Raw genomic sequence first — 27,190 nt, forward strand, 5'->3', positions numbered from 1 at the left:
CACGGTTGCCAGAATCCACCATGGCATCAACCTGTACGTGCTGGGCAGGGTCGTGAGTGGGGAACCTCACCCTGATATGGCAGGGGAAGTGGAGGTCCTGCCCATGGGACAAGGGGGCCTCCTGTTCTGCAGGTGTCGAGCGAAATTTCGGCGGCAGCCGGGCCGCAGCTATGGTGCTCTCGCCTACCATAGTGGGTGCAAACCTTTGGTGGTGGTTTACACTTGAGCTTCGAATCACTAGAGCTTATCAAATCACTGGGTCAACAATTTTATATTTTATCACTTGGTTGACATTTATAAACACTTATGTGTAGTTATCACTAGGAGCTCTAAGGGTGATTCTGGAAGCGGTGGCAGCAGGGAATGTCCGTCCTGCAAGCGCCGGTGGGTTGTGTCTGGAGTGGTGGTGGCAGGGAATGTCCCGTCCTGTCGCGCCACGGGTTCGAATCCAGAGAGGTGGCAGCAGGGAATGGCCCGTCCTGCAGCGCCGTGGGTTCGAATCCTGAGAGGTGACGGCAGGGAATGTCCCGTCCTGCCGCTCCTTGGGCTCGAATTCTGCTATCCGTCGCAGTGGTAGGCCTTACTTGTGTGCTAAAGCTTCGCAGCCACACATCGCCTTCTCAGGGAGACCAGCTACGCAGCTGTCCGTCTCGTAGGTTTGGCCTGGGTGTCCTGGGGCTTGTCCCAGCTACACGTGCCAAATTAGACTCAGTTCTGTAGCCGTCTGAGCTAAATTATCCGATTACCGTGGCTGCGCACCTAGCGCCGCTCCCACACGGTACGGAAAACGCCGTCAACTGGCGCTTGTAGCAGGCTAAATCTGCTTGCCGTAGGCCAGGGGCCTACATAATGCGTTCAAAATGATGGAAAATTGACCTAAAAAGGCCGTCTCGTGGGTCAGTTGGCTTCTTAGTTGGCGGCTGACTGTCCCCTTACTTGCAAAAGGGTCCAATCAGAGGTAGAATTGGCTAGTTTTAGCAGGGCTCGATTGAAACACGCTGACACCAAGATGTGGTAAGTTGAAGCGTTTCAGCTTACCGTCGCGAGTTCGAATCCAACGAGCCCCTAGCCTTAAAGAATTCTACCAATAAAGAACTAGCAGTATTTACTACTACAAAGATATATTTAAAACTGAATACAGTTACAATAGGGTTATTACTATATATACAAAAATAGATGATAACAATAGGTTAGGTTGAAGGGGGTGTGGGGAGACAAGGGCGGAGCCCTGCGGCGGTAGGCATCTGTGGGGTAAGCTGCGGTAAAGGGGAAGGTAACCACCTCCCAGTAGGATAGTTGCCTGGGGCGCGGGGTTGTAAGGTGGCCTCGTCCCTCCCCCTATTAGACAGTCCAATCTGACTGCTGCCTGTGGGGTCTCAGCGGGCAGGGGTGAAATGGTGATAATAGGATTAGCGCAGAAGGCTTGATTTGATAAGCCGCTGAGTAGCAACTCTGTGTAATGCCCGTCCGTATGCTGCCGTCTTACCACAATTAATTATTATAATTATTATTATTCATTAGCCAAAGCTGATTTTTTTAAATTTAAAGCCAATTTATAGTAAAAAATACATTCATTAATTATAATATTGCATGATGGTAAATAAATAACACACATAAATAATTGTACTATACAAATAAAAAAATATAATAATACGTTATGATATATTTTGCAACAGAAGTTAGAGGTGTAGACAGGCTTTATTTACATTGTTTTCATCTCAGCAGGTGAAAGTATTGTTGTTTCATCCGGCCTTTGTTTGTATTTCATGCATTCACAAAACTAATACAGTAAAAAGAAAAGTTTATAGCAGGTCTCGGCAGCCATAGCCACCGTCAGCCATCAAATTAGCCAGCCGTGGCTGCAGCCAAAAAATATCATATTAGCCATTTTCTCCACTGTAAATGTCATTAAAACAGCACAGACAAGATAATGTAAAGCTGCAACTAACCACACAGAATAGAAAAGAAAATCGTGCACTCATAGCCAAAACCATACTCTAATTATGCCACCCTCATCCGCAAATATTAACATCTAATTCAGCTACCCTCAGCTGCAGAAATCCAAAGCCTTAATGCTGATCCCTAGTTTAAAAAAGGGCGGCTTTAATTATTTTATACTCCACCTAGAAGAAACATGTAAACTATAGAAACTCCAACTTTATTATCTACCTTATAAAGAGTATGAATTTTGTCCCTGATGATTTTCTTGTAGCATAATCTATTATTTAATGTAAAAAAATATTAAAACTATTTTTCATGAACTGTACACACATAATTAATGATTACAATTATAATAAAAGGATAATATTTTATTCAGGATATTGACATTTCATAAAGTAAATACAAAAATTAATTATTTCACATATTTAATCAATTAAAAATGAACCAGTAATACTAAATTTAAATTAATCTAAAGGTACAAGTAATGTTTAACTCCTATTTTGTTTTCTAGCAGCTACGCCTTTAGCATTTAGATGCTCTTTGTGTAGGAGGGAAGGGAAGAAAATTGCCTAAAATCGTTCTAATTGCAAAAAACAATTCCTAAAATAGAGAACTTAATCGGCAAATCGAAATCTTAATGTTATTTGACATTCATGAGTAAGTAGCGAAGCTCAAAAATTATAAATGAATATAGGGAAATAATTTACTATAGAGCAGTGTCATACAATAAACATCAAACTTGATGAAATAGGGAAATCACGAATACTTTACAATCACGCAACCTTTAAAATCACAAAAAATTAAAAATCTGGGAATCGATCTAGCACTGCAATTAATAGATAAATCTTAATGAAACTGTATGGAAATATGTAGAGTATGATCATAGTCAATCCTTGATGATTTCAGTCGTCAATCCTGAATAGTAAAACCACGGAAACCTAAAAATCTAGGAATCGATCTAGCACACCAGTTAATAGATAGATTGGGTATAGTCCCTTTCGTGGCAGTGCCCCTTAAGGGGCGATCCCTCGTATTTTTAAAATGGCTTTTAATAGGTTATTTAAGGTAAGGTTAGGTTATATTGGGTTAGGTGATTGCCCCTCAAGGTTAGAGCCCCCCGCAGGTGCTAGAATTAGGAGAAGATCTACTGTGAAAATATGAAGAATCGCCACCTAAGGGGCGTTGCCACGAAAAGAACTATACCAGACAAATCTTTATGAAACTTGTGAAAATATGTAGAATGTAAAATTGATTGATCCCTAAAAATTTCAGCCCTCTATCTTGAAAAATGAGTTGAGTAAATAACAAAAACTTCAAAATCTAGGAATCGATCTAGCACCCAAAATAACAGATAGATGGACAAAACAATGTATAGATTAGATGGGCATATGTCATAGGAATCTTCACTAAAAATTTCAGTTATCTATTTTGAATGGGAGCCGAGAAAATCACGTTTCCCCCAAAACGTTTCTTATGGACAGACGGACATTTCAAATTATAGAGTAGCTTCGCTTCTAAAAAAATACTTCTAAAACACAATTTACTTAATTAAGAATTTGCTTTCACAATAATTGCTCTCCAAGTTTAAACTAAACTTACTGCTCATTTCCTGATTTTACTCTTTTCAGAATGAAGAAGACATTTGAATCTTTGTTTTGAATAATGCTAGAGAGAAATGTCCTTCATAGCCGGAACTGTTATCAAAACTTTAGGTTTGTATAAATTTTTCACATTCCAAATGCTTTCACTTTGACTTTTTCATAGCATTTATTAACATTTTCATATAAATTTTGTATTTCAGCTGAACTTATAGAACCATCTGGAAAATCCATAGACACATGGTCATTCAAAGTTTCATATAAAGCGGTAAGTAATGTTAGGAGCAATAGTAAGGTTGCTAAGTTTTGAAAGTAAGAAATAAAATAGTTTAAATAACAAGGACAGTAAACTGTAACAAAGGCTAAAAATATAAATATTCTCAAAATATAATTTATATGACAAATATTCAAGCACAATTTTAAAATGCAAATATGGTTGATATAAAACTGACATGTTATTTCATTTTCCATGTTTGCATACGGCATAATGGTTTCGGTTTAAACTCTCTTCCGTATATATCAAAGACAAAATATTTCATTTTCACAAAAAGATTCTAGTCTGATAGTAAACAGTGGTGTTTAATTAAAAAAAAGAATAGAAAAATAAGGGATTGAGTAAGGTTTTTTCTGTACTAAAGATTTGCGGCTCTGAAAATGAGATAATGTGATACATGTGCGGAAGGGAATGTTATTAATAATTACCATTAAAATACAACTTACCATTAATTATAAATAATTCAATATTTGCTTTACAAACATGTTTTCAACATTTTTGTAAATATTTTCAAACAAACTACTTCATGATATATTTTACATATATAACTATTATAACAATTAAAAATTTTATTAGAAGAAAGCTAAAATACCATTAACAGCCAATCAGAAAAATGGAAGTAGTGTAAATTCAAATTAGAAATTCATCTTATTAGACAGTCTGATTGTCCATGTATTTTTACTATCGTCACTTCATGATGGAAAAAATGTTCTTTAATCCCGAGAGGCTTTACCGATAATATTAGTTGTTAATCTTAAAAAGCGTTTATTATTACATAGTAGCTTACCTTATAAAAGTAACAAACTTAAGGAAAATAAATGTCTTTCACGAGTAGAAAGATTTGTTAAATTAAAGTATTATGTGAGATTTATGTTAAAAGTAGATTTATTGCCTTTTGTACGAGTAGATATAATAAAAAGTAAAATTTTGTTTACTTCATGCTTAGAGACATTACTTGTATGCAGAAAATTGTGCAGATACTATATTGTATACTTTGAAAGAGGTCATTTTTATTATATAGAACTGAAATTGGTTAGAATTGATAGATTTTCAATTATTAAAGTTAAGATTCGGCAGTCGTATATCGTTGTAGCGGCAGATAGCAGCTGCAGGGTTTTTAGAAACGTTGGCTCGGTTGCGGCTGAGAATGAAGAAAATTGGTTAAAGGTAGATTGGAAAGGCGACTAAGGATTGTCATAAGGAGCTTTTATAACGGCCGCGGCTGCCAATCCCTGAATAAAGTTCAAAGTTATTAGCATTGTAAATTAAGAAACTTGGCTGTCTTACACTTGATACATTGAGAACTTGAACTTTCCAGGTTGCGTTAGGTAAAACTTAAACAAGAACTTTTACGTCCATTAGTTTCGAGTCTGTTAGATATTATGAGCTGCATAATTACACATTTCAAGAGTTCCTAAAATTAAACATTATTACATAAATCCTTCGAATTTTCATCATTAAAGTGTTCCAATTTTTTTATGCAAAGTTAAAAATCATTATTTAAATCTAAACGTATAATAAAAGCAAAAAAAAAACATTTTATGCGTATGCATAGTTAGAAATGAAAGATGTTTGTGTTTTTAATTTTGGTTAGAATTCTAGAAAAATGATAAGGAATTATAGTAGACTTGCATTGGAAACCAATAAATAATATTTCATCCACTTCAATTTTGCCCAACAAATCCCATTAATCTGATTGTGAAGACTTTGTAAGAGATATTTTTCGTGTATACCTTAGTATAATAATCATGTCAAAAGAATGACAACTTCCATAAGTAGTGAGGCCGGCTTATGATTATGATTGATTTACTATGGCAACATGCTATTTTAGACGAACACAGTGAATTAAAGAGTTTTCATTTTTCATATAATTATTGGAAATATTCTAAAGAGATTTTAGCTGTCTATGAAGCATTTTATTTAGACATACCCGTGGACCAAGTTAGTTATGGTAAAAGCTTGTTTGTCTGTGCAATTTTATTTAAATTCCTTCGTAATAGAAAACACATACTACATGAAGAACAGATTGACAAGGTGTGCTCTAATCTTAACCATATGGGGTACTAACTCTGCAGGAACTCTTAAGGACTTTATTTAATAGCTTCAACAAGCATTACAAATACATTTTTTTAAAAGGCGTATTTGTGGTTTAAATATGTTATTAGGGAAACCGCCTATTTTTTTGAGTCATTATTCTTTATTTTTATAGCTTTATTGGGATGATTGGGTAGCAATGTATTTTTATCTCCTCAATAATCAATATGTATTTGGTTATATTTTCTTGCTTCATTATTTCTTACAATCAGTAGTTTTAATAAAGATGAATACATCCATTGATGTCGAGACTTTTATTACTACTTACTTTTTGGCCACGCTAATTGAGTAACTACTAACAATTCTACCACAGTATATTAAAATATATATCAAAATACTATCAAAAATCAAAATTAGAAACAGAAGGACAGACCATATATAAAGATAAATAGTTTTTAAGAATTAACTTTTCTATTTACTTCTCAAATTTGTTTGATATTTTTTTGGGGGGGGAAATATTCTTCAATTGATGACCAAATTTTTATATTTAAAATTGAATATGCAGTGTGATACATATTTTCTTCTGTCAAATAGTTGTTTTCCTATTATCCATAGTGTTTATCTATATTTGGATGCCACTTACTATTGGTTTTCAGACTCTGTCTGGGCTGGATTAACCAACATTTTGTAATCAAGTGCAAAGATAGATGTTTCAATAAATAGAAAAATATACTATTTATATATAATATACATACATAAACAAATATACCTAGATATGGTAATCTGTACGGAAAATGAATCTGTTTTAGAAATGGGTATATATACATTATATTTGTTAATATTAATTTTTCAAGCTAATACATTGATTAAAAGTAAAATGTTGATCAGATTTCCTATCATGAATCTTAGCATATACAGACAGTAATCAATTAAGTCCAAAACCTCTGACAGAAACAGATCTTAACCTCGCTCTTTTTTGGATAATCGGATCATGGAAAGAAAACAAAGTCATTCCTTAATTAGGACAGAAGTCACCTTCCTAGGAAGGACATAAGTAGCATCCCTTATGTGAGAATTTGTTAGATGAAGGGCATAACTTGTCTCCCTTAACAAAGATTTTGCAAGATGAAGGACATAAGTAGCCTCCCTTCACCACACAAAACCTAGCTTTTTGGTACTTCACATAGCAAAATCTTGCATAAAATAGTTTATCTGTCCTTCACATAGCAAATTCTTGCAAAACATAGCATTTATGTCCTTCACATAGCAAATTCTTGCAAAACATAGCAAATTCTTGCAAATCATAGCAAATTCTTGCAAAACATAGCATTTATGTCCTTCACATAGCAAATTCTTGCAAAACATAGGTAATTCTTGCAAAACATAGCATTTATGTCCTTCACATAGCAAATTCTTGCAAAACATAGCAAATTCTTGCAAAACATAGCATTTATGTCCTTCACATAGCAAATTCTTGCAAAACATAGCAAATTCTTGCAAAACATAGCAAATTCTTGCAAAACATAGCATTTATGTCCTTCACATAGCAAATTCTTGCAAAACATAGCAAATTCTTGCAAAACATGGCAAATTCTTGCAAAACATAGCATTTATGTCCTTCACATAGCAAATTCTTGCAAAACATAGCAAATTCTTGCAAAACATAGCAAATTCTTGCAAAACATAGCATTTATGTCCTTCACATAGCAAATTCTTGCAAAACATAGCAAATTCTTGGAAAACTTAGCATTTATGTCCTTAACATAGCATTTTGGTCCTTCACATAGCAAAATCTCACAAAACATAGGTTTTTCTGACCTTTTTCTACCAGGAGATCAGAACTAAATCAGAACACACATAACAAGAGTTTTACATAATTTAACTCTGCATAAATTATGATAATTCATTATTATTACCCCTCCCCCCCCCCCCTATTTAAAATTTACCCCTGCATAAATTATGATAATTCTTTATTATTACCCCTCCCCCCCCCCTATTTAAAATTTACCCCTGCATAAATTATGATAATTTATGCTGAGTTAAATGTACTGTTTGAACTTCTATCTAACAGGATATGAGAACTGGGAGGTTGTGACACAAAAGAGGCCAGCTATGGTGCCATGTAGGAAAAGTGGCATTGCATTCTAGGGCCTAAAAGGCGTCATAGCTGGCCCCTTTTCAGTCCATCATATGACATGGGAAGGAGGTTGAGGAGCATTTTATGCAGTCTAAATTCCCAAGAATGCAATACCACTTTTCCTACATGGCACCACCTCCCATGTCATATGATGGACACAAAAGAGGCCAGCTATGACGCCTTTTAGGAAAAGTGGCATAGCATAGTGGAATTTAGGCTGCATAAAATGCTCCTCAACCTCCTTCCCATGTCATATGATGGACTGGAAAGGGGCCAATTGAATAATTGTTAATCTGAATGTACTATGTAAACACTCTTGTTATGTGTGTTCTGATTAAGTTCTCATATCCTGTTAGATAGAAGTTCAAACAGTACATTTAACTCAGCATAAATTATCATAATTTATGCAGGGGTAAATTTTAAATAGGGGGGGGGGGAGGGGTAATAATAAAGAATTATCATAATTTATGCAGGGGTAAATTTTAAATAGGGGGGGGGGAGGGGTAATAATAATGAATTATCATAATTTATGCAGAGTTAAATTATGTAAAACTCTTGTTATGTGTGTTCTGATTTAGTTCTGATCTCCTGGTAGAAAAAGGTCAGAAAAACCTATGTTTTGTGAGATTTTGCTATGTGAAGGACCAAAATGCTATGTTAAGGACATAAATGCTAAGTTTTCCAAGAATTTGCTATGTTTTGCAAGAATTTGCTATGTGAAGGACATAAATGCTATGTTTTGCAAGAATTTGCTATGTTTTGCAAGAATTTGCTATGTGAAGGACATAAATGCTATGTTTTGCAAGAATTTGCTATGTTTTGCAAGAATTTGCTATGTTTTGCAAGAATTTGCTATGTGAAGGACATAAATGCTATGTTTTGCAAGAATTTGCTATGTGAAGGACATAAATGCTATGTTTTGCAAGAATTTGCTATGTTTTGCAAGAATTTGCTATGTGAAGGACATAAATGCTATGTTTTGCAAGAATTTGCTATGTGAAGGACATAAATGCTATGTTTTGCAAGAATTTGCTATGTTTTGCAAGAATTTGCTATGTGAAGGACATAAATGCTATGTTTTGCAAGAATTTGCTATGTTTTGCAAGAATTTGCTATGTTTTGCAAGAATTTGCTATGTGAAGGACATAAATGCTATGTTTTGCAAGAATTTGCTATGTGAAGGACATAAATGCTATGTTTTGCAAGAATTTGCTATGTTTTGCAAGAATTTGCTATGTGAAGGACATAAATGCTATGTTTTGCAAGAATTTGCTATGTGAATGACAGAAATGCTATGTTTTGTGAGGTTTTGCTATGTAAAGGACAGAAAAGCTAAGTTTTGCAACTTGAAGGACATAAGCAGCCTTCCTAATGTAAGAATTTGTCAGACAAAGGACATAAGTCACCTCCCTTAAGTTAGATTTTGTTAGATGAAGGACATAAGTAGCCTTCCTTAGACCAATTTTCAGTGACTTCTGTCCTAATTAGGAATGACTTTGTTTTCTTTCCATGTAGTATATTATCTATTATTAATAATAAAAATAAACCATTAATGCATTTCTTAGATATTATTATTAAGATTTCTATTTTGATTATTACGAGAAAAAAAAGGTGAATTGACTTATAATAGATTAAAAATATCGATAATATCCTCTTAGAAATTTTTTTTACTATGAACTCTGGCCGAAGCGCTCGGCTCCCTAGCCTGCCTAGCCGCAGCGCTCGGCCCCCTTGCCTGCCTAGCCGCAGCAATCGGCCCCCTTGCCTATAATCTAACCTAACCTAAAATAGTTGTTCTCTGTCGGCGGGGGGGGCGGGGGGTTGTACTCAAATTTTTAAAATTGAAAAAAAAATTCCAAGAGGATAACGAAAACAAAAATTTGTACTAAAAATAGGAAATCCGACTGTTTAATGAAAAAATGATAGGTATTGATGTATATTTTTTTCAGACCCCAGCTCTCCTCATAGTTTGTGCTATATTGGTCTCCCAAAGGAAATTTATTTTTATTCAAGTTGCATATAATTTTTATTAATAGCGTCTATCTGTACATACGTATATTTATCTGTTAAATTATCTGTTAAAGCATATCACATAATAAAAGAAGTATTATCTATCAGGGATCTAAAGGGATAAACATTGGCCAATAAATTGATGTACATCCCCAATGATGATACACAAAATTACCCCTTTTGTAGATTTAAATTAGTGGTTGAAGCGTTCGAACACTCAACTTATTGAATCAACCAATCAAAATTTAAAATTTAAGTCTTTAAAGTTGTTAAACCAAAGAATATGAAAACATTATCATAGACTTTGGAGACTAGTGTAATAAATAGCCCATTGTCCCTCTCTCTCTCTGATTTTCTATGCTAGAAGTTTGTTTAAGTCTACACTTGTAGACAAACTGTCACTTGACTGATTTTAGACTTCTTTGTTAAATTTTTATTATAAACCTAAGCTTTTTTTATATTCTTACCTCACAGGTTTGCCATCAAATTACTCAAATTATTATATTTAGTGTGTTTTGCATGTGTATGAGTGTTGTTCTTGTTATTGGTTATTTCAATGTAAGTTATTTTTTTTTAATTCTCATAGCAATTGTAAACTTTTATTACATGCTAGAACTAATCTTAAACAATAATTGATACCACAGAGAAAAGAATCTTTGTAATGCAAAAGTGTAAAATTCTTGTCGATGTTAGAGGTTTAGGTTCTCGATCAATGATTATATACATAACTGAAAAGGGCTTCCAAGCTTTTCATTTGATTTTTTCCTCTCCCCTACGTCTGTAGTTCTTAGGTGGGGGTTAAAACCAACAAGCGGCAACCATTTTTAGAAGGTTTCAGTGGTTCTGGGTAACGACAAAACTCTTTAAACTTCTCCCAAGTAAATACACTTTTAAGAAAGGGATGCAATTGTAACACTTTCTCGTTATTTTTAAGGCCCTTAAGAACTCCAAAACATTGGTCTCCAAAAAGGCTTCCTTATGTGTCACACTTTTGTTATATCTTGGCCAGTGATCCAATGCAATTATTTGAAATTCTGATTGAAAGTTATATTGTTTGTTTATTTCAAATGTTGCACAAAGTTTGTTTGCTATTCATTTCAATTCTTAATCTGAAATGTACTTTTCATTCGATTCTGAAAACTTTCTAGAAAAGATGTACAGTATATGTAAATCTTTAAAAATTTGACCAAATCTTAGTTTGGGATGATACTTTTTGAATTCCACGCAGATAATAAAATAAATATCTTCACCAAACAAACTAGAAATCCTTTTGTTTACAGAATTTTCTCTGTTATTGTTTTTAGGTCGTGTTCTTCAAATTGGGATAATCCTCTTTAAAAAACAAATAAATAGAAATAAGTGTTCAAGATTATTACTTTATATTTTTATTATCACTGAAATATAAATATAGTTTGAACTATCTTTTTAAATGGGATATTAACATTAGAATTCCTAAAAAGATACTAAAAAACCCTTTAACTCTTTCCTTGTTTTCTTCTGCTAGCCCATGGGTAACTTTAAAATGGTAAAAGAAGGTGTTGTTAGTGGTGGAGGTAATTGGTCGGATCGAGGGAATAGGTGATTTTCCAATAAATTACTTCATCTTGAAGTCTTTAACTTTGATATGGTAGAAATTATGAAAATAAATGATTATGTTCAGACAGTATTATGGAGAACCTATTTCATGTGATGCTGGAGCGGTAAGCTTTTAGTTTTATAAATCAAATCTGGACAAACAGACAGAAAGAAAGACAGACAAAAGTAATATAAAAGAATTAATTAATTTAAGGGAAAATAATGAAATATGATTGATATATGGTGTTATTTATATACAATATACGGAAAACAGATGAACAAATAAAGTGACAAATGTTCTGGACAACCTTTACAATTACAATTTCTGTAAGAGCAGCTGAGAAAAATCATTTTACCTAATAACATTTCTTTTAAACAACAGGCGGACAGTCAGTTGGAATTATAAGATAGCTTCTCTTCACAAAAATCCCCCAAATCATGTTTATCTTGTTTGATCATTTTGAGTAATATGACTAAAAACAGAAAAATTGATAAGAAAACGATTCTATATATACAAAATACATACATATGTTACAAAAGTACATATATGGACAAAGAAAATAATTGGCTAGTCTAGATGTAAATAAATTGTATTTATTAGATGGGCAGTGATTCTAGGAAACTAAGCTATCATAATGGATAAAGCATACCTACATGATTCAAGATCTGCTTAAAGACAAAATACTCTAACATTGAAAATCAATTTAAATGTTTTAATAAAGTTCTGATAAAAATAAAAGCTAATAAAAATTTTAAAAAAAAATAAATAAATCTGCATCCTAATCTATCCACCAATATTTACAACTTACATAAGGCAAAGTTTATATAAAAGGATAAGGAGGGGGGGGGGGGGCAAAGAAAGGTAAAAATATCTAGATTAGATTTTTATTGAATCAAGACTTTCAAATACTAATAACATTTATTTATTTTTAGGCAAGGGGAGGGATAGATCAAGATGTGTTGGAATCTTACTGCTGGATGTATTCTACTTTCAATATTCCAAGAGAATACAAGGGTGCTTGTTCAGCAGGAGACATTGTAATTATCTTTTATTATGAGTATTTTATAATTTTACATTCTTGACAATACAAGTAGGCTTGTTCAACAGAGATGATACTTTCAATATTCCAAGAGAATACAAGGGAGCTTGTTCAAATAGAGTTAGTTTTAATTATAGCAGACAAATATCAATAAACTTTATTTTGATATTTGTGTAATAAACAATCTGAGAACCCTTAAATTCAATTCTTATGTATATTGGTATTTTAAAATTTAGGGATATGGGGTGAATGAGTTCCAGGGAGATTTTTCTAGTAATTTATTACAGAATGGTTATGTCAGTCTGATGTACTGGTAATCTAATTTTCAAATGAATGCTTTTTTTCTTAGAACTTTTTTCTTATTTTATAGTTTTTCTAGATTTGATTAACATACCCTTTACAATTTTTTTCAAATTTTCTGGATAAATCTGGATTTCATGGCCTTTCAGTGAAAACTCTTAAATTGAATTAACTGCCCATTGTCCCCTCCCTTACTCTATGATTTTATAATCAAGATTCCTTATTATTAATATATGTAGTAGGGTGTCCCAAAAAGAATTTTTTTAGCGCACTATTGTAAACCATTTCATTACTCATTACAAGACCACTTTAAAAATGTTATAAGACATTTTGTGCAGCTCTATGTATTTTCAATTTTTTACTTCCCCCCTTATGGGGGTCAAAATTTTATTGCATCAGAACTATGGCTTCATGGTTCTCCCTGAAAAGGTTTTGAGGTGTAGAACCAGGAACTAAAGTACGTTTAAAAATATCTAGCTCCTAGCCTGAGAAATGACTGATTTTCTTCTTTTGGACGTAATCTTTCTTGTTCATTTTAGAAGTTTTAAATATAATAAGACAAAACCAAATACACATGATTGTAAGAAATGCAGAGCTAAGTAAAAACTAATGCTTTTGTCTAAGTTTGTTCCTAAACTTTTACAAACAAAACAAGATTATAACAAATGGAAGATTTGTTTTATTCCTGTAAAATATCTATGAATTTCAGAATAGTACCGATAGAACAGCGTAAACATAATTGATTGTTATGTTAATTATAGCAATTTTTACGCTTTAACTAAAAACAACTAAATATTTATAAAAGACTGGCGTGTTTCAAAGGTAGATGGTTCTTGCTGCTTGGTCTGGTTGTCCGCGCCCGCTCATATCATCTTTTCTGCGCGCTCAGTTGTGGTATCTAAAAGTTTTTCAGGGGTGTTACAAAATGTGTAACATAATTATGTTTCAGACTGACTGACAGATCAAGTGATTTAAAGAATGTATGACCATATACTGGATTCTCATTACAATTGGGTATCATTCAAGTCATCTACCTTAAATACTACTTAGTCTTGCAATCGTTAAAGTGATTGGCTCAATTATCGACCCAAACTACATCACAATTAAAACTATTTGCAATTAAATTGCATATTTGCGTATACAACTTGAAATTGAAGAGGACCTATCGGGTATGGACTTCATATTACACATATTGCTATCATTATACTCTCTTTTATTGACACAAAGAATCAAATTACAACAATTAAATATGTTCAATAATTTTTCTGTGGAAAAAAACCTTGTATGTTTGTATAGTTTTTTTCAGGATCTACAGAACACAAGAATATCATTATTTATTTATATTATATAAAGTATGTTTTCTCTTCTTAATATCACGTAAAAAAAGGCCCAATTTACACATATATAAAAAATAGATTAATATTATGTTATTTTATAGACATTAAATATTATTCTATAGGGAATTTTCTTACAATTGCCAAAATTACGGTGTTGTAACCTTAGATTCAATTACAATAAGTAACATATGTTTGAAAAAAAGTTTTGGATAATAAAAATAGCAATTGAAATGAATACAGTATTATTTAAAAGGGCATTTTAAAAGTTGTACAGCCCTACTTGAATATCTTTCATTTAGTTTCAATTAATTGTTTAATCGTTGAAAAATAAATAACAATATCTAAGGAAAGCTAGATTCATCTCTGGTTAAAAATTACAATATAAAAATGAGAATTTCCTTTTCTTGTTACTAAATTGATCTACTAAAATGTATCTTTGCCATTACCAAAGGGAAAAAGTTCTATCTTGATATTTGACCAAATGCCAGGGCATAATATTATCCTAAAAGGTTTCTTTGTCCACTGACGGAAACTTCAGGCATTATCCAAATCATTCTTATTCTACAGGGTGTCTTGCACATGCAAGCATTTATTGAAACCTATATTTTTAGGGGAAACGGGTGTAATAGAAAATATATTTTTGTTTTATTTTCAGGAATATTACCCTGAATCCATCGTGTACAATTCTTATTACCAATGGGTGCCTTTATATCTCACTTTTATGGCTGTTGTATTTTATATACCCAGGTACACTTGAGAATTATAAAACTACTATACCCAGGCAATACATAGAATTGAGAAGTTTTTTATTTTAGTAATTTAGGTCTAATTTGAAATTTACTTCATAATTTAGATCTGTCCGTCCGTCTTGTATTCAACGTTTCTTTTGTTAATAATTTGTTTTAATATGTGTCTATTTGTTTTAAGTGTGTGCATCTGTATGCTACGCTGCTTATGGACATTCTTATAATTATTTATTTCTTCATGTGTTCTTTATATTCTGTGTAGACTCCTATGGCTGTGTTGGGAAGGAGGTTTAATGAAATTTTTCACAAGAGGAACTTCTACTAGGTAATATAGATCATGATAAACACTTCAACATCTTCTCCAGCGAAGCTATTTGAAAACTAGTATGTTTGTAGATTTTTACACTTCAATCAAAATGAAATCTGTTTAAATTGTTAGCATTTTGACAACATACAATAAGACATCATTTCAAAATGTTGATGGCTGACATTTTTTCGATATGCTATTATTTAATATTGAATATGTCGACAACATAGTATAAAGTAATTGACATATTATCGACATAACGATATTCTAATAACATTATTACTGCATACTTTTGTTGATACTAAAGACTATAAAATTGTGGTAAAAATTTTAGATCCATTTATATTCTAAGCCAATACACATTTTGCCTGTTTATAGTGTTTGTCGCATTCCTTCATGAGAAATAAAGTTGCTTCTATTCAACATGGCGTTTATATTCGCATTTGTTTCTTTTATCATTTATATTTTTCTATAGTTTAACAGGGGCGTCCAAGCTTTTTTATTACCCCGGGGGTAAAATTTGCTTGAGGGGGGGTAACTACTCCCCATGAAATCTGTTGGCAGCGGTAACTCCCCCCCCCAAAAAAAAATCCCCCCCGGGGTAAATTCTTTTTATGGGGGGGGGGGGGGGGTAAAAAGGTACCTATGTAATAATGAAATACTATTAAATATTTAGCATTTTTTGTCTGTTGTTCCATATGTCCTTGGGGCACTAGGAGAAAAGTGATCTTTATAGATGCAAGTTAAATTGATGATTATTTATGCTTTTTCTGACATTCTAGGTTTTTGGACATTGTCGTTAGTGCTATGGGGGAATTTTGATTCGTGTAGTGGAACATGCAATTTTCTAGGCTGCTATAAAGAATTAGATTAAGGTTTCTCGTATTCATTCGAATCCGGTGGATAGGAACCGGTTCTCATCCATACGAAAAAACTATGTCTAGCATCGTATTATATCCAGCTTTCTACGAATATAAAAATGTACAATCATAAGATTAAAACTAGTTTTTTTAGCCGTTGCCTTCGGCATCTCGGGGCTAAAAAACTAGTTTTAATCTCATAATTGTACATTCTATATCCGCGGAAAGCCGTTTATAATACGATGCGAGAAATAACTATTAATTAATAGTTATGTAAAGGGTGTAAAGTTCATAGCGATCCCTGCCTTTGATATTTTTAACATTTTTAGGGAAATAGAAGATAAAGACGAGAAAAAAGAACGGTTGGTCAAATTTTTCTCCAATAATATAAAAAACAAGTAAGGGGTTCTAGATTAAGTATTAAGTAAGTTTTCCAAAAATTTAATAATTTCAATTTCTTTGCACAAGTCTGTCCGCCAGTTTTTAGCAAATAATGTAAACTTCTCATGCAGCGCTACTCATGGACATAATTCTTCTAGTTGTTATTGTGCTTATATGTCAGATATAGCTATTTATAAGAATTAATGTATAAAAATGTCCATAATTGTTGTCATGATCCCCATTTAATGAAGACATTTATAACATTAATTGCCAACAATTTGTCCATTTCACCACAATTACTTTTTATGCTTACTAGATTTTATTTTACTTTTTACATATCTAGTTGCTTAGTCCTTATCCTCTAAGGAAGGTCAGGAAAGAGCTTTACACCACTTTAAGCCGTTTAATTAGCTTCTCTGGAAAGTAAAACCAATTTGTACTAGTATTTTCACTTACAAAATGAAACTTTAAAATTTTTATTTTTGGTTACACAGAGAATAATGGTACATAAATTAAACTATGATACTTTTTATCCCAATATTTACCAGCAGTAACACCTTAAGTAGCCGTTCGTCACCTTCTTTAATGTCTTGATTATACTGCTAAATTTAATGGTTATTTACGTTACATTATCTTAACTAATTTTTTCTGTAGAAATTTTAAATTAATATGCAACATTTTGCCCCTAAAACTGTATTGCATTATTTTCTATGTTTCAGGTACAATACCTACTTCTTTGGTTTTGTCTTCTGTGAACATTTAAACTTTTTTATTGTTGTCTTTCAGGAACTTTTTTGATGTTTAATCTTAGGGCGAGAAGGGTATTTTTTCTTGTGTATTTTTATTCTTTTTGATAAAATAGTTGCATCCAAAAGACGCTATACAGGACGTTAGAATTAAAATGCGACTGCCAGACTCTGCATTGAAGTAATACAATTACTTCCAGCAAATTTTCTTCTAATCAAATTAATTTAAAACTTTTGTAGTCTTAATTGTTTCATTATTTAACTTAAAAGTTTTATACTTTTTTCCTTTTTATATTTACAACAAATCAACATCTCGCAAAATATGTATTTTGTTAAAAATTAAGCTATTTTCAAAAGAGAAATTTAAGAGTTAGTTCTTGAGTCAGAGAAACTAAGCTCTAAAGAAAACACTTGCCATGTAAATAATGAAATTATATAAAATCAAATATGTTTTATCTACAGTTTTTGCTCACACACAAGTTTTTGAACCATAGATTCTTGGATTATGGATTTAAGGTAAGAATTTGAATCAATGTGATAAAAACGTGAAATATTAAGTAAAACATTAAGGGCATGGTTAAGAGAAAGGAGAAAATATCTATTTATCTATGTTATTGCCAAAAAGTCAAGAAAATAACATTTTAGTAGTTCATTACAGACAGACAAGACCACTTACAGAAATAACAGTATCTGTAAGTGTCAAGGCAAAGTTTTAATTTTGATGTCTTAAGTTATTGTATGTTTAATGTAGAGTAACAGCATTAATAAAATCTGAGATATAGAATATTAAAAATTAAGGGACTTACGTGAAAATGTGGATGTAAAATGTGCATAGTAAAGATGTGTAATGAATATATATTTGGATTAATGGATAAAATGAAATAGGTTTAATTTATTCAAAAGAGAAATGTGAAAGTATTTTATAACTATAAACAAATGTGCATGTACACGTACTTAAAAATTTACATTTCAAACAGCATTATTTCTTCATGAATTAAGTACTTAGAAGTTTTAGTTCTATACAGAGTTAAACAATTTTAAAGTAGAAGAAAAAAATATTCGGTTATTTCATTGGAAAATTTTGGGGTGTAGTCCCTTTCGTCGTATTTTCAAAGTAGCTTTTCTCCAATTTCTAGCCACTGCTGGGGTCTCTAACCCTGCTTGGCAACCACCTAACTCAACCTATAAAAAGCTACTGTGAAAATACGACATATCTCCCCATAAGGGGCGTTGCCACGAAAGGGACTATACCCAAATTACCTTATACTTTTCATGGCTTGTATATTAATGACACTTTGATATTTGCAAAACATTTGATAAAATTATGAAATTCGATTAAAAAAATGTTCATATTTGTTAAGAGTAAATGGAATTGTGAAATAACTAATATTTTTTAAAAACACATGTTACGGACTGAGTGAGGGAAGTAAAAATTTATGGAATAGGCATTGATTGTTTAAAAAAGATTTCTAGTATTGGTATTTCTAGGTTTGGCAGTATTATTTGTTACCAACGGAAGAGCAGCAAATGTTCGGAGTTATAAACCCAATGTGTAATACTTTTCCAAGAATAGGTAAGACCATATCTTTTAGTTTAAAATAGGTAATATATTTTGTGGTCGTTGACAGGCCCAAACATATACTTATCCCATTCTCTCCCCCCAATAAAAAAATTAAGTTACAATAAGAAGAATTTCACAGAAATTTTAGAATTAGGCAAAGTTTATACAATTATAAAGAAAAAAAGGGATAGGTCATGAAGGATAAATTAGTCTTACCTCAATCTTACAATGGAAATTTAACTCTCTAAACTTTAATATTTGGATAAAGATTTCTTGGTCTTAGTTGCATAATTTTCAACTAAACGTGGACAAAATCTAAATAATTTTATTCTAAGCTTCCTGCACTTACTGGAGATGGGGAGGAGGTGGCCATCAAGAAAATATAAATGCTATTTGTATTCTTGGACTCAATATTGTTAATGATAAGGTAGGATAATTCTAAATAAATATCTTTCAAAAATCTTTGTCTTCATAAATTTACTTTAAAAAAAATTAAGCAAGACACAGTGTTAAAACATAGGTAGACTAAATAATATTTTCAAAATAGAAAGAAAACATCCACAAGAGCAAAAATTAGATAAAAAGACAAATATTACAACTATTACCGAGTATTAGCTTGGTTCTAATAGATATATTGGCCTTCTGAATAAAAGGCAATTTCAATCTTAGATTTATCTCTTACGGACATAGGGGCCCAGATTAAAAATAAAGCTTCTCTTTTCAAAATGTTTTATGCTAGTATTTGTTATTATTTTAATGGACGTAAAATCTGAAAAAGGTTTCATAAATTACTACAATAAAACTCAACAACTTCATACAGTCTCTATTTTTTAAAATTTTCAGGTTTTCCTGGTGATATGGTGGTGGTATTTATTTGTTGCTTTGGTTTCATTAATAAGACTAATATGCAGATATATTCAATGCAGGTATGCGTGACATCAAGACTAGGCTATAAAAGTTTTCCGGAATTTTAATAAATATAATAGATTTGAAATCTGCATAAAATTTTAAGGAATTTTTATCAAATTCGTTTTTTGTATAATTCTTTATCTATAAGCGCAAATACAAATTAAGTTAAATAATTTTGACATCTGTGATTGGTGGATTGAAAACTATCTGCGCTCTGATTGGAGAAGCTTAAGTGACGTACATCATTCAACCAATTAGAGCGCAGGTAGTTTCCAATCCACCTATCCTATTGGTCAAAATTTATTAACTAAAATTGGATTTGCGCTTATAAATAATGAATTATATAAAAAACGAATTTTATAAAAAATCCTTAAAATTTTATGCAGATTTCAAATCTATTATATTTATTAAAATTCCGGAAAACTTTTATAGCCTAATCAAGACAATTAAAAAAGAACAAAATATTGTCAAGTTACATACATTCACAGTACTACTGGCAGGGGCGTCCAAGCTTTTTTTTTTGGGGGGGGTAAAAAATTTTAGGGGGGGGGTAATTCGTGTTTGGGGGGGGTAAAATGGCGCGCGAAGCGCGCCGAAATTTTTTTTTACCCCCCCCAAAATTTTTACCCCGGGGGTAAAATTTGATTGGGGGGGGTAATTACCCCCCCTAAAGTCTGTTGGGGGGGGTAAATACTCCCCCCAAATCTGTTGGGGGGGGTAATTACCCCCCCCAAACTAATTTACCCCGGGGGTAAAATTTTTTGGGGGGGTAATTTAATTATGTAAAAAAAGCACCTACCTAATCTATTAGTTAATAAGTACTATCCTATAACATAAAGTAGTAAGTAAGGTTTATTTGACTATAGCTTCAGATTTCATTACTTTTAATACTGAGTTCTCCTTTTTAGGAAAGCTTCACATAGATCCCATGATGGTTCCACACTATTATAGGTCAATCCTTTGAGTGGTTTTAGGCTATTTTTCTCCTCCCTTTTTACCCTTTAGAAAACACGAGTTCTTAGATGCTAAGGGCGCCACTACTATCTATAATACAAAGTAGCTTGATGTCTGTCCGTCTGTCTGTCTGAAGCTTAAGATCTCGGTAACCACTGAACCGATTGGATTCTACTCTTCAGGGTATATACCTATCGGTCCTGTGGTGGTTTTAAGGTATTTCTTGGGGGGTGGGACACCCCCAACCCCCCCAAAAATGAAAATTTACCCCCCCCAAAAAAATACTCCTGGTGCTGCTGGTGCAGCTGGTGCAGCTGGTGCTGCTGGTGCAGAAAATTATTTTTTTTCTTGGGGCAAAGCCCCTAGAGTTTAGGGGCGAAGCCGCTAGTTCAAATATATAGTAGTATCTCATTCTTTAGAACATAAAAATACAATGGATCATGGAAAGAAAACAAAGTCATTCCTAAATTAGGACAGAAGTCACCTTCCTAGGAAGGACATAAGTAGCCTTCAAGTGAGAATTTGTTAGATGAAGGGCATAACATGCCTCCCTTAACAAAGATTTTGCAAGATTGAGGACATAAGTAGCCTCCCTTCACCTCACAAAACCTAGCTTTTTGATCCTTCACATAGCAAAATCTTGCATAAAATTGGTTTTTGGTCCATCACATAGCAAAATATTAGAAAACTTAGCTTTTCTGTCCTTCACATAGCTAATTCTTGCAAAACATAGCAAATTCTTGCAAAACATAGCAAATTCTTACAAAACATAGCAAATTCTTGCAAAACATAGCTAATTCTTGCAAAACATAGCAAATTCTTGCAAAACATAGCAAATTCTTGCAAAACATAGCAAATTCTTGGAAAACTTAGCTTTTCTGTCCTTCACATAGCTAATTCTTGCAAAACATAGCAAATTCTTACAAAACATAGCAAATTCTTGCAAAACATAGCAAATTCTTACAAAACATAGCAAATTCTTAGAAAACTTAGCTTTTCTGTCCTTCACATAGCAAATTCTTGCAAAACATAGCAAATTCTTGCAAAACATAGCAAATTCTTGCAAAACATAGCAAATTCTTGCAAAAAATAGCAAATTCTTGGAAAACTTAGCTTTTCTGTCCTTCACATAGCTAATTCTTGCAAAACATAGCAAATTCTTACAAAACATAGCAAATTCTTACAAAACATAGCAAATTCTTGCAAAACATAGCAAGTTCTTACAAAACATAGCAAATTCTTGCAAAACATAGCAAATTCTTGCAAAACATGGCAAATTCTTAGAAAACTTAGCTTTTCTGTCCTTCACATAGCAAATTCTTGCAAAACATAGCAAATTCTTGCAAAACACAGCAAATTCTTGCAAAACATAGCAAATTCTTGCAAAACATAGCAAATTCTTGGAAAACTTAGCTTTTTTGTCATTCACATAGCAAATTCTTGCAAAACATAGCAAATTCTTGGAAAACTTAGCTTTTCTGTCCTTCACATAGCTAATTCTTGCAAAACATAGCAAATTCTTACAAAACATAGCAAATTCTTGCAAAACATAGCAAATTCTTACAAAACATAGCAAATTCTTGCAAAACATAGCAAATTCTTACAAAACATAGCAAATTCTTGCAAAACATAGCAAATTCTTGCAAAACATGGCAAATTCTTAGAAAACTTAGCTTTTCTGTCCTTCACATAGCTAACTCTTGCAAAACATAGCAAATTCTTACAAAACATTGCAAATTCTTGCAAAACATAGCAAATTCTTGCAAAACAGCAAATTCTTGCAAAACATAGCAAATTCTTGCAAAACATAGCAAATTCTTGCAAAACATAGCAAATTCTTGCAAAACATAGCAAATTCTTAGAAAACTTAGCTTTTCTGTCCTTCACATAGCAAATTCTTGCAAAACATAGCAAATTCTTGCAAAACATAGCAAATTCTTACAAAACATAGCAAATTCTTGGAAAACTTAGCTTTTCTGTCCTTCACATACCTAATTCTTGCAAAACATAGCAAATTCTTACAAAACATAGCAAATTCTTACTAAACATAGCAAATTCTTGCAAAACATAGCAAATTCATACAATAAGGGTCCCAAACTCAAAAACGAATTTTCAGCGCGATCCGACCACCGGTTCTCAAGATATGGTGACCTGGTGTCCTTGGTACCGACGGTAAGATTTGGGAAATGGTTCGAATCCTTAGTAAATCCTTAGTCCAAAAATATTTGACACTTAGAATATTTTCGACCTGGTGTCCTCTCAGTAGGTATGCTTGGTGTCACCTGGGTATTTTTTCTTCAAAAATTTGACTAAGTGTCAAAATATTTTTGGACTTAGCCAAATTTACTAAGGATTCGAACCATTTCCCAAATCTTACAGTTGGTACCAAGGACACCAGGTCACCGTATCTCAAGAACCAGTGGTCGGATCGCGCTGAAAATTTGTTTTTGAGTTTGGGACCCTTACTGCAAGAATTTGCTATGTTTTGCAAGAATTTGCTATGTTTTGAAAGAATTTGCTATGTTTTGTAAGAATTTGCTATGTTTTGCAAGAATTAGGTATGTGAAGGACAGAAAAGCTAAGTTTTCCAAGAATTTGCTATGTTTTGTAAGAATTTGCTATGTTTTGCAAGAATTAGCTATGTGAAGGAAAGAAAAGCTAAGTTTTCCAAGAATTTGCTATATTTTGCAAGAATTTGCAATGTTTTGCAAGAATTTGCTATGTTTTGTAAGAATTTGCTATGTTTTGCAATAATTTGCTATGTTTTGTAAGAATTTGCTATGTTTTGTAAGAATTTGCTATGTTTTGCAAGAATTTGCTATGTTTTGTAAGAATTTGCAATGTTTTGCAAGAATTTGCTATGTTTTGTAAGAATTTGCTATGTTTTGCAAGAATTAGCTATGTGAAGGACAGAAAAGCTAAGTTTTCTAAGAATTTGCTATGTTTTGCAAGAATTTGCAATGTTTTGCAAGAATTTGCTATGTTTTGTAAGAATTTGCTATGTTTTGCAAGAATTAGCTATGTGAAGGACAGAAAAGCTAAGTTTTCTAAGAATTTGCTATGTTTTGCAAGAATTTGCAATGTTTTGCAAGAATTTGCTATGTTTTGTAAGAATTTGCTATGTTTTGCAATAATTTGCTATGTTTTGTAAGAATTTGCAATGTTTTGCAAGAATTTGCTATGTTTTGTAAGAATTTGCTATGTTTTGCAAGAATTAGCTATGTGAAGGACAGAAAAGCTAAGTTTTCTAAGAATTTGCTATGTTTTGCAAGAATTTGCAATGTTTTGCAAGAATTTGCTATGTTTTGTAAGAATTTGCTATGTTTTGCAATAATTTGCTATGTTTTGTAAGAATTTGCAATGTTTTGCAAGAATTTGCTATGTTTTGTAAGAATTTGCTATGTTTTGCAAGAATTAGCTATGTGAAGGACAGAAAAGCTAAGTTTTCTAAGAATTTGCTATGTTTTGCAAGAATTTGCAATGTTTTGCAAGAATTTGCTATGTTTTGTAAGAATTTGCTATGTTTTGCAAGAATTAGCTATGTGAAGGACAGAAAAGCTAAGTTTTCCAAGAATTTGCTATGTTTTGTAAGAATTTGCTATGTTTTGCAAGAATTTGCTATGTTTTGTAAGAATTTGCTATGTTTTGCAAGAATTTGCTATGTTTTGCAAGAATTTGCTATGTTTTGTAAGAATTTGCTATGTTTTGCAAGAATTAGCTATGTGAAGGACAGAAAAGCTAAGTTTTCCAAGAATTTGCTATGTTTTGCAAGAATATGCTATGTCTTGCCAGAATTTGCTATGTTTTGTAAGAATTAGCTATGTTTTGCAAGAATTTGCTATGTTTTGCAAGAATTTGCTATGTTTTGCAAGAATTTGCTATGTTTTGTAAGAATTTGCAATGTTTTGCAAGAATTTGCTATGTTTTGTAAGAATTTGCTATGTTTTGCAAGAATTAGCTATGTGAAGGACAGAAAAGCTAAGTTTTCCAAGAATTTGCTATGTTTTGCAAGAATTTGCTATGTTTTGCAAGAATTAGCTATGTGAAGGACAGAAAAGCTAAGTTTTGCAAGAATTTGCTATGTTTTGCAAGAATTTGCTATGTTTTGCAAGATGAAGGACATAAGCAGCCTTCCTAATGTAAGAATTTGTCAGACAAAGGACATAAGTTACCTCCCTTAAGTTAGATTTTGTTAGATGAAGGACATAAGTAGCCTTCCTTAGATCAATTTCCAGTGACTTCTGTCCTAATTAGGAATGACTTTGTTTTCTTTCCATGATCCAATACAATAATTAACTCACTAACCAATGAACCAATATGATTATACTTTAAAGTGAAGCGTCTTATAGGTCCTGGTAAGTTTTATAACTAGTTTTGAGACACCCTGACATCCTCCCAAAAGAAATCGCCTATAGAAATTCTTTTTCATTATTTAATGAAATATTTAATTTAGTTAGGTATCTATTTTATGGAATCTTCAGTGCTTTTCAATTACATCATAGAACATTTATTTTGGGGGGGGGAATTACCCCCCCCAAAATGGTTTGGGAGGGGTAAATACCCCCCCCAAAATCGTTGGGGGTGCCTACGGCACCCCCAAGGTAGGGGTAATTTTTTTTTGGGGGGGGTATTGTTCAAAAAATTTTGGGGGTGCCTACGGCACCCCCAAAATCGTTTGGGGGTGCCAAATGGCCCATTACCCCCCCCCTTGGACGCCTATGACTACTGGAGTGAGGAAAATTGGAGGTTTTGCGCGTTACCATAATTATCATTAATCTATAAAGAGGTTATTTTTTTCGTGTAATTCCATAAAGTTGGGTGCAAGCTTTCATTCAAATGCGCTTATTAGGTCAAACAGATCTTATTTAGAACCAAGCGCATATATTCTAAGAGACTACATAATCAAACACTTTACTTAAATTAAACTGCCTGTTAAACAACGATATCATTATTTTATTTCTCTATCATAATAATACTTTATGGTAATCAAAAAACCTTAGTATATGTTCTTTTGTAGGTTTGAATACATAAGGTATCACTTGATACATGCTAGAATGAACAGATACTTCAGAAGATCAAATAAAACAAAGAAAATTGAGGAGTATCTCAAAACTTGTAAACTTGGAGATTGGTAAGTATAAAAAGATATCAAAATTTATCATTTGAAGAATAATTCTTTTTTATTTATTTTACATTACAATAATATTTCAAATGTTTCTCACGTTTGAAGTAGTTTTTAAACCTTTAAAACTTTTTTTATTCATTTATAAAGTTGGCTGCTCGAGCCACGTTCGAGAAATTTCTTTTCAAAAAGAACTTTGTAAAGAATTTTAAAAAGGTGTAAAATAATTTCTTATTCAGGTTTGTTCTGTATCAGCTCAGTAAAAATCTTAACAGGCAAGATAATTAATTTTATAAGTAATTTTCATAATAAATAATTTGTATAACTTTTTGATTATATTTAGATCATTTTTCATGGATTTCCTAACAGAACTTTCTGTCAGGTACTTCATTTATCAGTATTGATTATTTCTTTAAATGAAAAAAAAATAGACAATGACACAAAACTCAACAATAGAGTAGAACAGTTTTTGATATTGAAGCTGTTCACAGAAACATGTCCAAAATTGACGTTCATTCCGGCAGTTGCTAAGAAAAGAGAATATATATATTTCAATTAAAGTTAATAATTAAATTCATTTTATTTAGGGCCAGTACAAATTTAATTATTGATCTTTTTTTACTCAGATACGATGAGAAAGAAATACTAGATCCAACAGACACAGGTCAATTAGGAAAACAAATTGGTAAAAATTATTAAAAGTTTTTCAATCATAATGTTTATTGGCAGAGATAATATGATATTTATTTCAAATTTTAGGCGATACTCTAGTCACAATGCTTTTAAAACCATCCTATACAAGCGTGGAAGGTGGAGAGGTAGGTCTAAATAATTTACCATTGTTAATTTTAAAAATTCTATTAACTCAAAAAAGTGACTTAAGACGTCTCTGATTAAGGAAATGCGCTAAAATTAGAACAAATGGTTTCATGTTTTTAGCAAAGTTCTTATTTAAATAAATAATCGGTCCTAGGATAAACGCAGGAGTAACAAACGGTAGAGTGGACACTAACTGAACCATTTTTAACAATCTTATAGAATTTTTCTCCTAAACAAAATTTTAAAAAGAGGATTTTTAATTTACTTTATATATATTTTAAATTTACTTTTTATATTTCAGGATAAAGATCAAGATGTGGTTTGAAACAAGATATTGAAGATCAATTTACTATTCTCAAATGAAAATAAATATATTTTGTATTTGTACAAACTGTCAACTTTTATCAAAACCTTTTACAAATAACCTACCTATGTATTAAATAGTATCCTATTTATCATTATTGTTGTAACACGTGAAACCCTGCTATTTTCATAAATAAATTTCCATTGTATTTTGATAACATATATTAGTTTATATT

The 27,190-nt window shown here is 32.1% G+C and overlaps 1 protein-coding gene across 3 annotated transcripts; it reads left to right on the plus strand.

The window, feature by feature from the left end:
- The first annotated feature begins 3,567 nt into the window (after positions 1-3,567).
- Positions 3,568-27,169, plus strand: LOC145323575 (innexin inx2-like). 3 transcript variants are annotated; one of them, XM_080165948.1, is made up of 19 exons: positions 3,568-3,653; positions 3,743-3,807; positions 9,934-9,975; positions 11,653-11,694; positions 12,503-12,607; positions 14,902-14,993; positions 15,255-15,317; positions 16,489-16,557; positions 17,260-17,323; positions 17,746-17,802; positions 18,775-18,859; positions 19,183-19,274; positions 19,691-19,773; positions 25,728-25,841; positions 26,072-26,107; positions 26,176-26,214; positions 26,459-26,517; positions 26,592-26,650; positions 26,953-27,169. In XM_080165948.1, exons 1-19 carry the CDS (start codon positions 3,617-3,619, stop codon positions 26,974-26,976), a joined length of 1,227 nt encoding a protein of 408 aa, XP_080022074.1. In that variant the 5' UTR covers positions 3,568-3,616; the 3' UTR covers positions 26,977-27,169. The 3 variants fall into 3 exon arrangements, with proteins under 3 accessions (XP_080022074.1, XP_080022075.1, XP_080022076.1); XM_080165949.1 differs by having other exon boundaries at positions 26,459-26,496; XM_080165950.1 differs by lacking the exons at positions 3,568-3,653; positions 3,743-3,807; positions 9,934-9,975 and adding an exon at positions 10,030-10,552 and having other exon boundaries at positions 11,655-11,694.
- Positions 27,170-27,190: the final 21 nt, after the last annotated feature.

This window comes from Acartia tonsa, chromosome 7, assembly GCF_053477335.1.
Source record: "Acartia tonsa isolate MP-2025a chromosome 7, ASM5347733v1, whole genome shotgun sequence".
NCBI lineage: Eukaryota > Metazoa > Arthropoda > Copepoda > Calanoida > Acartiidae > Acartia > Acartia tonsa.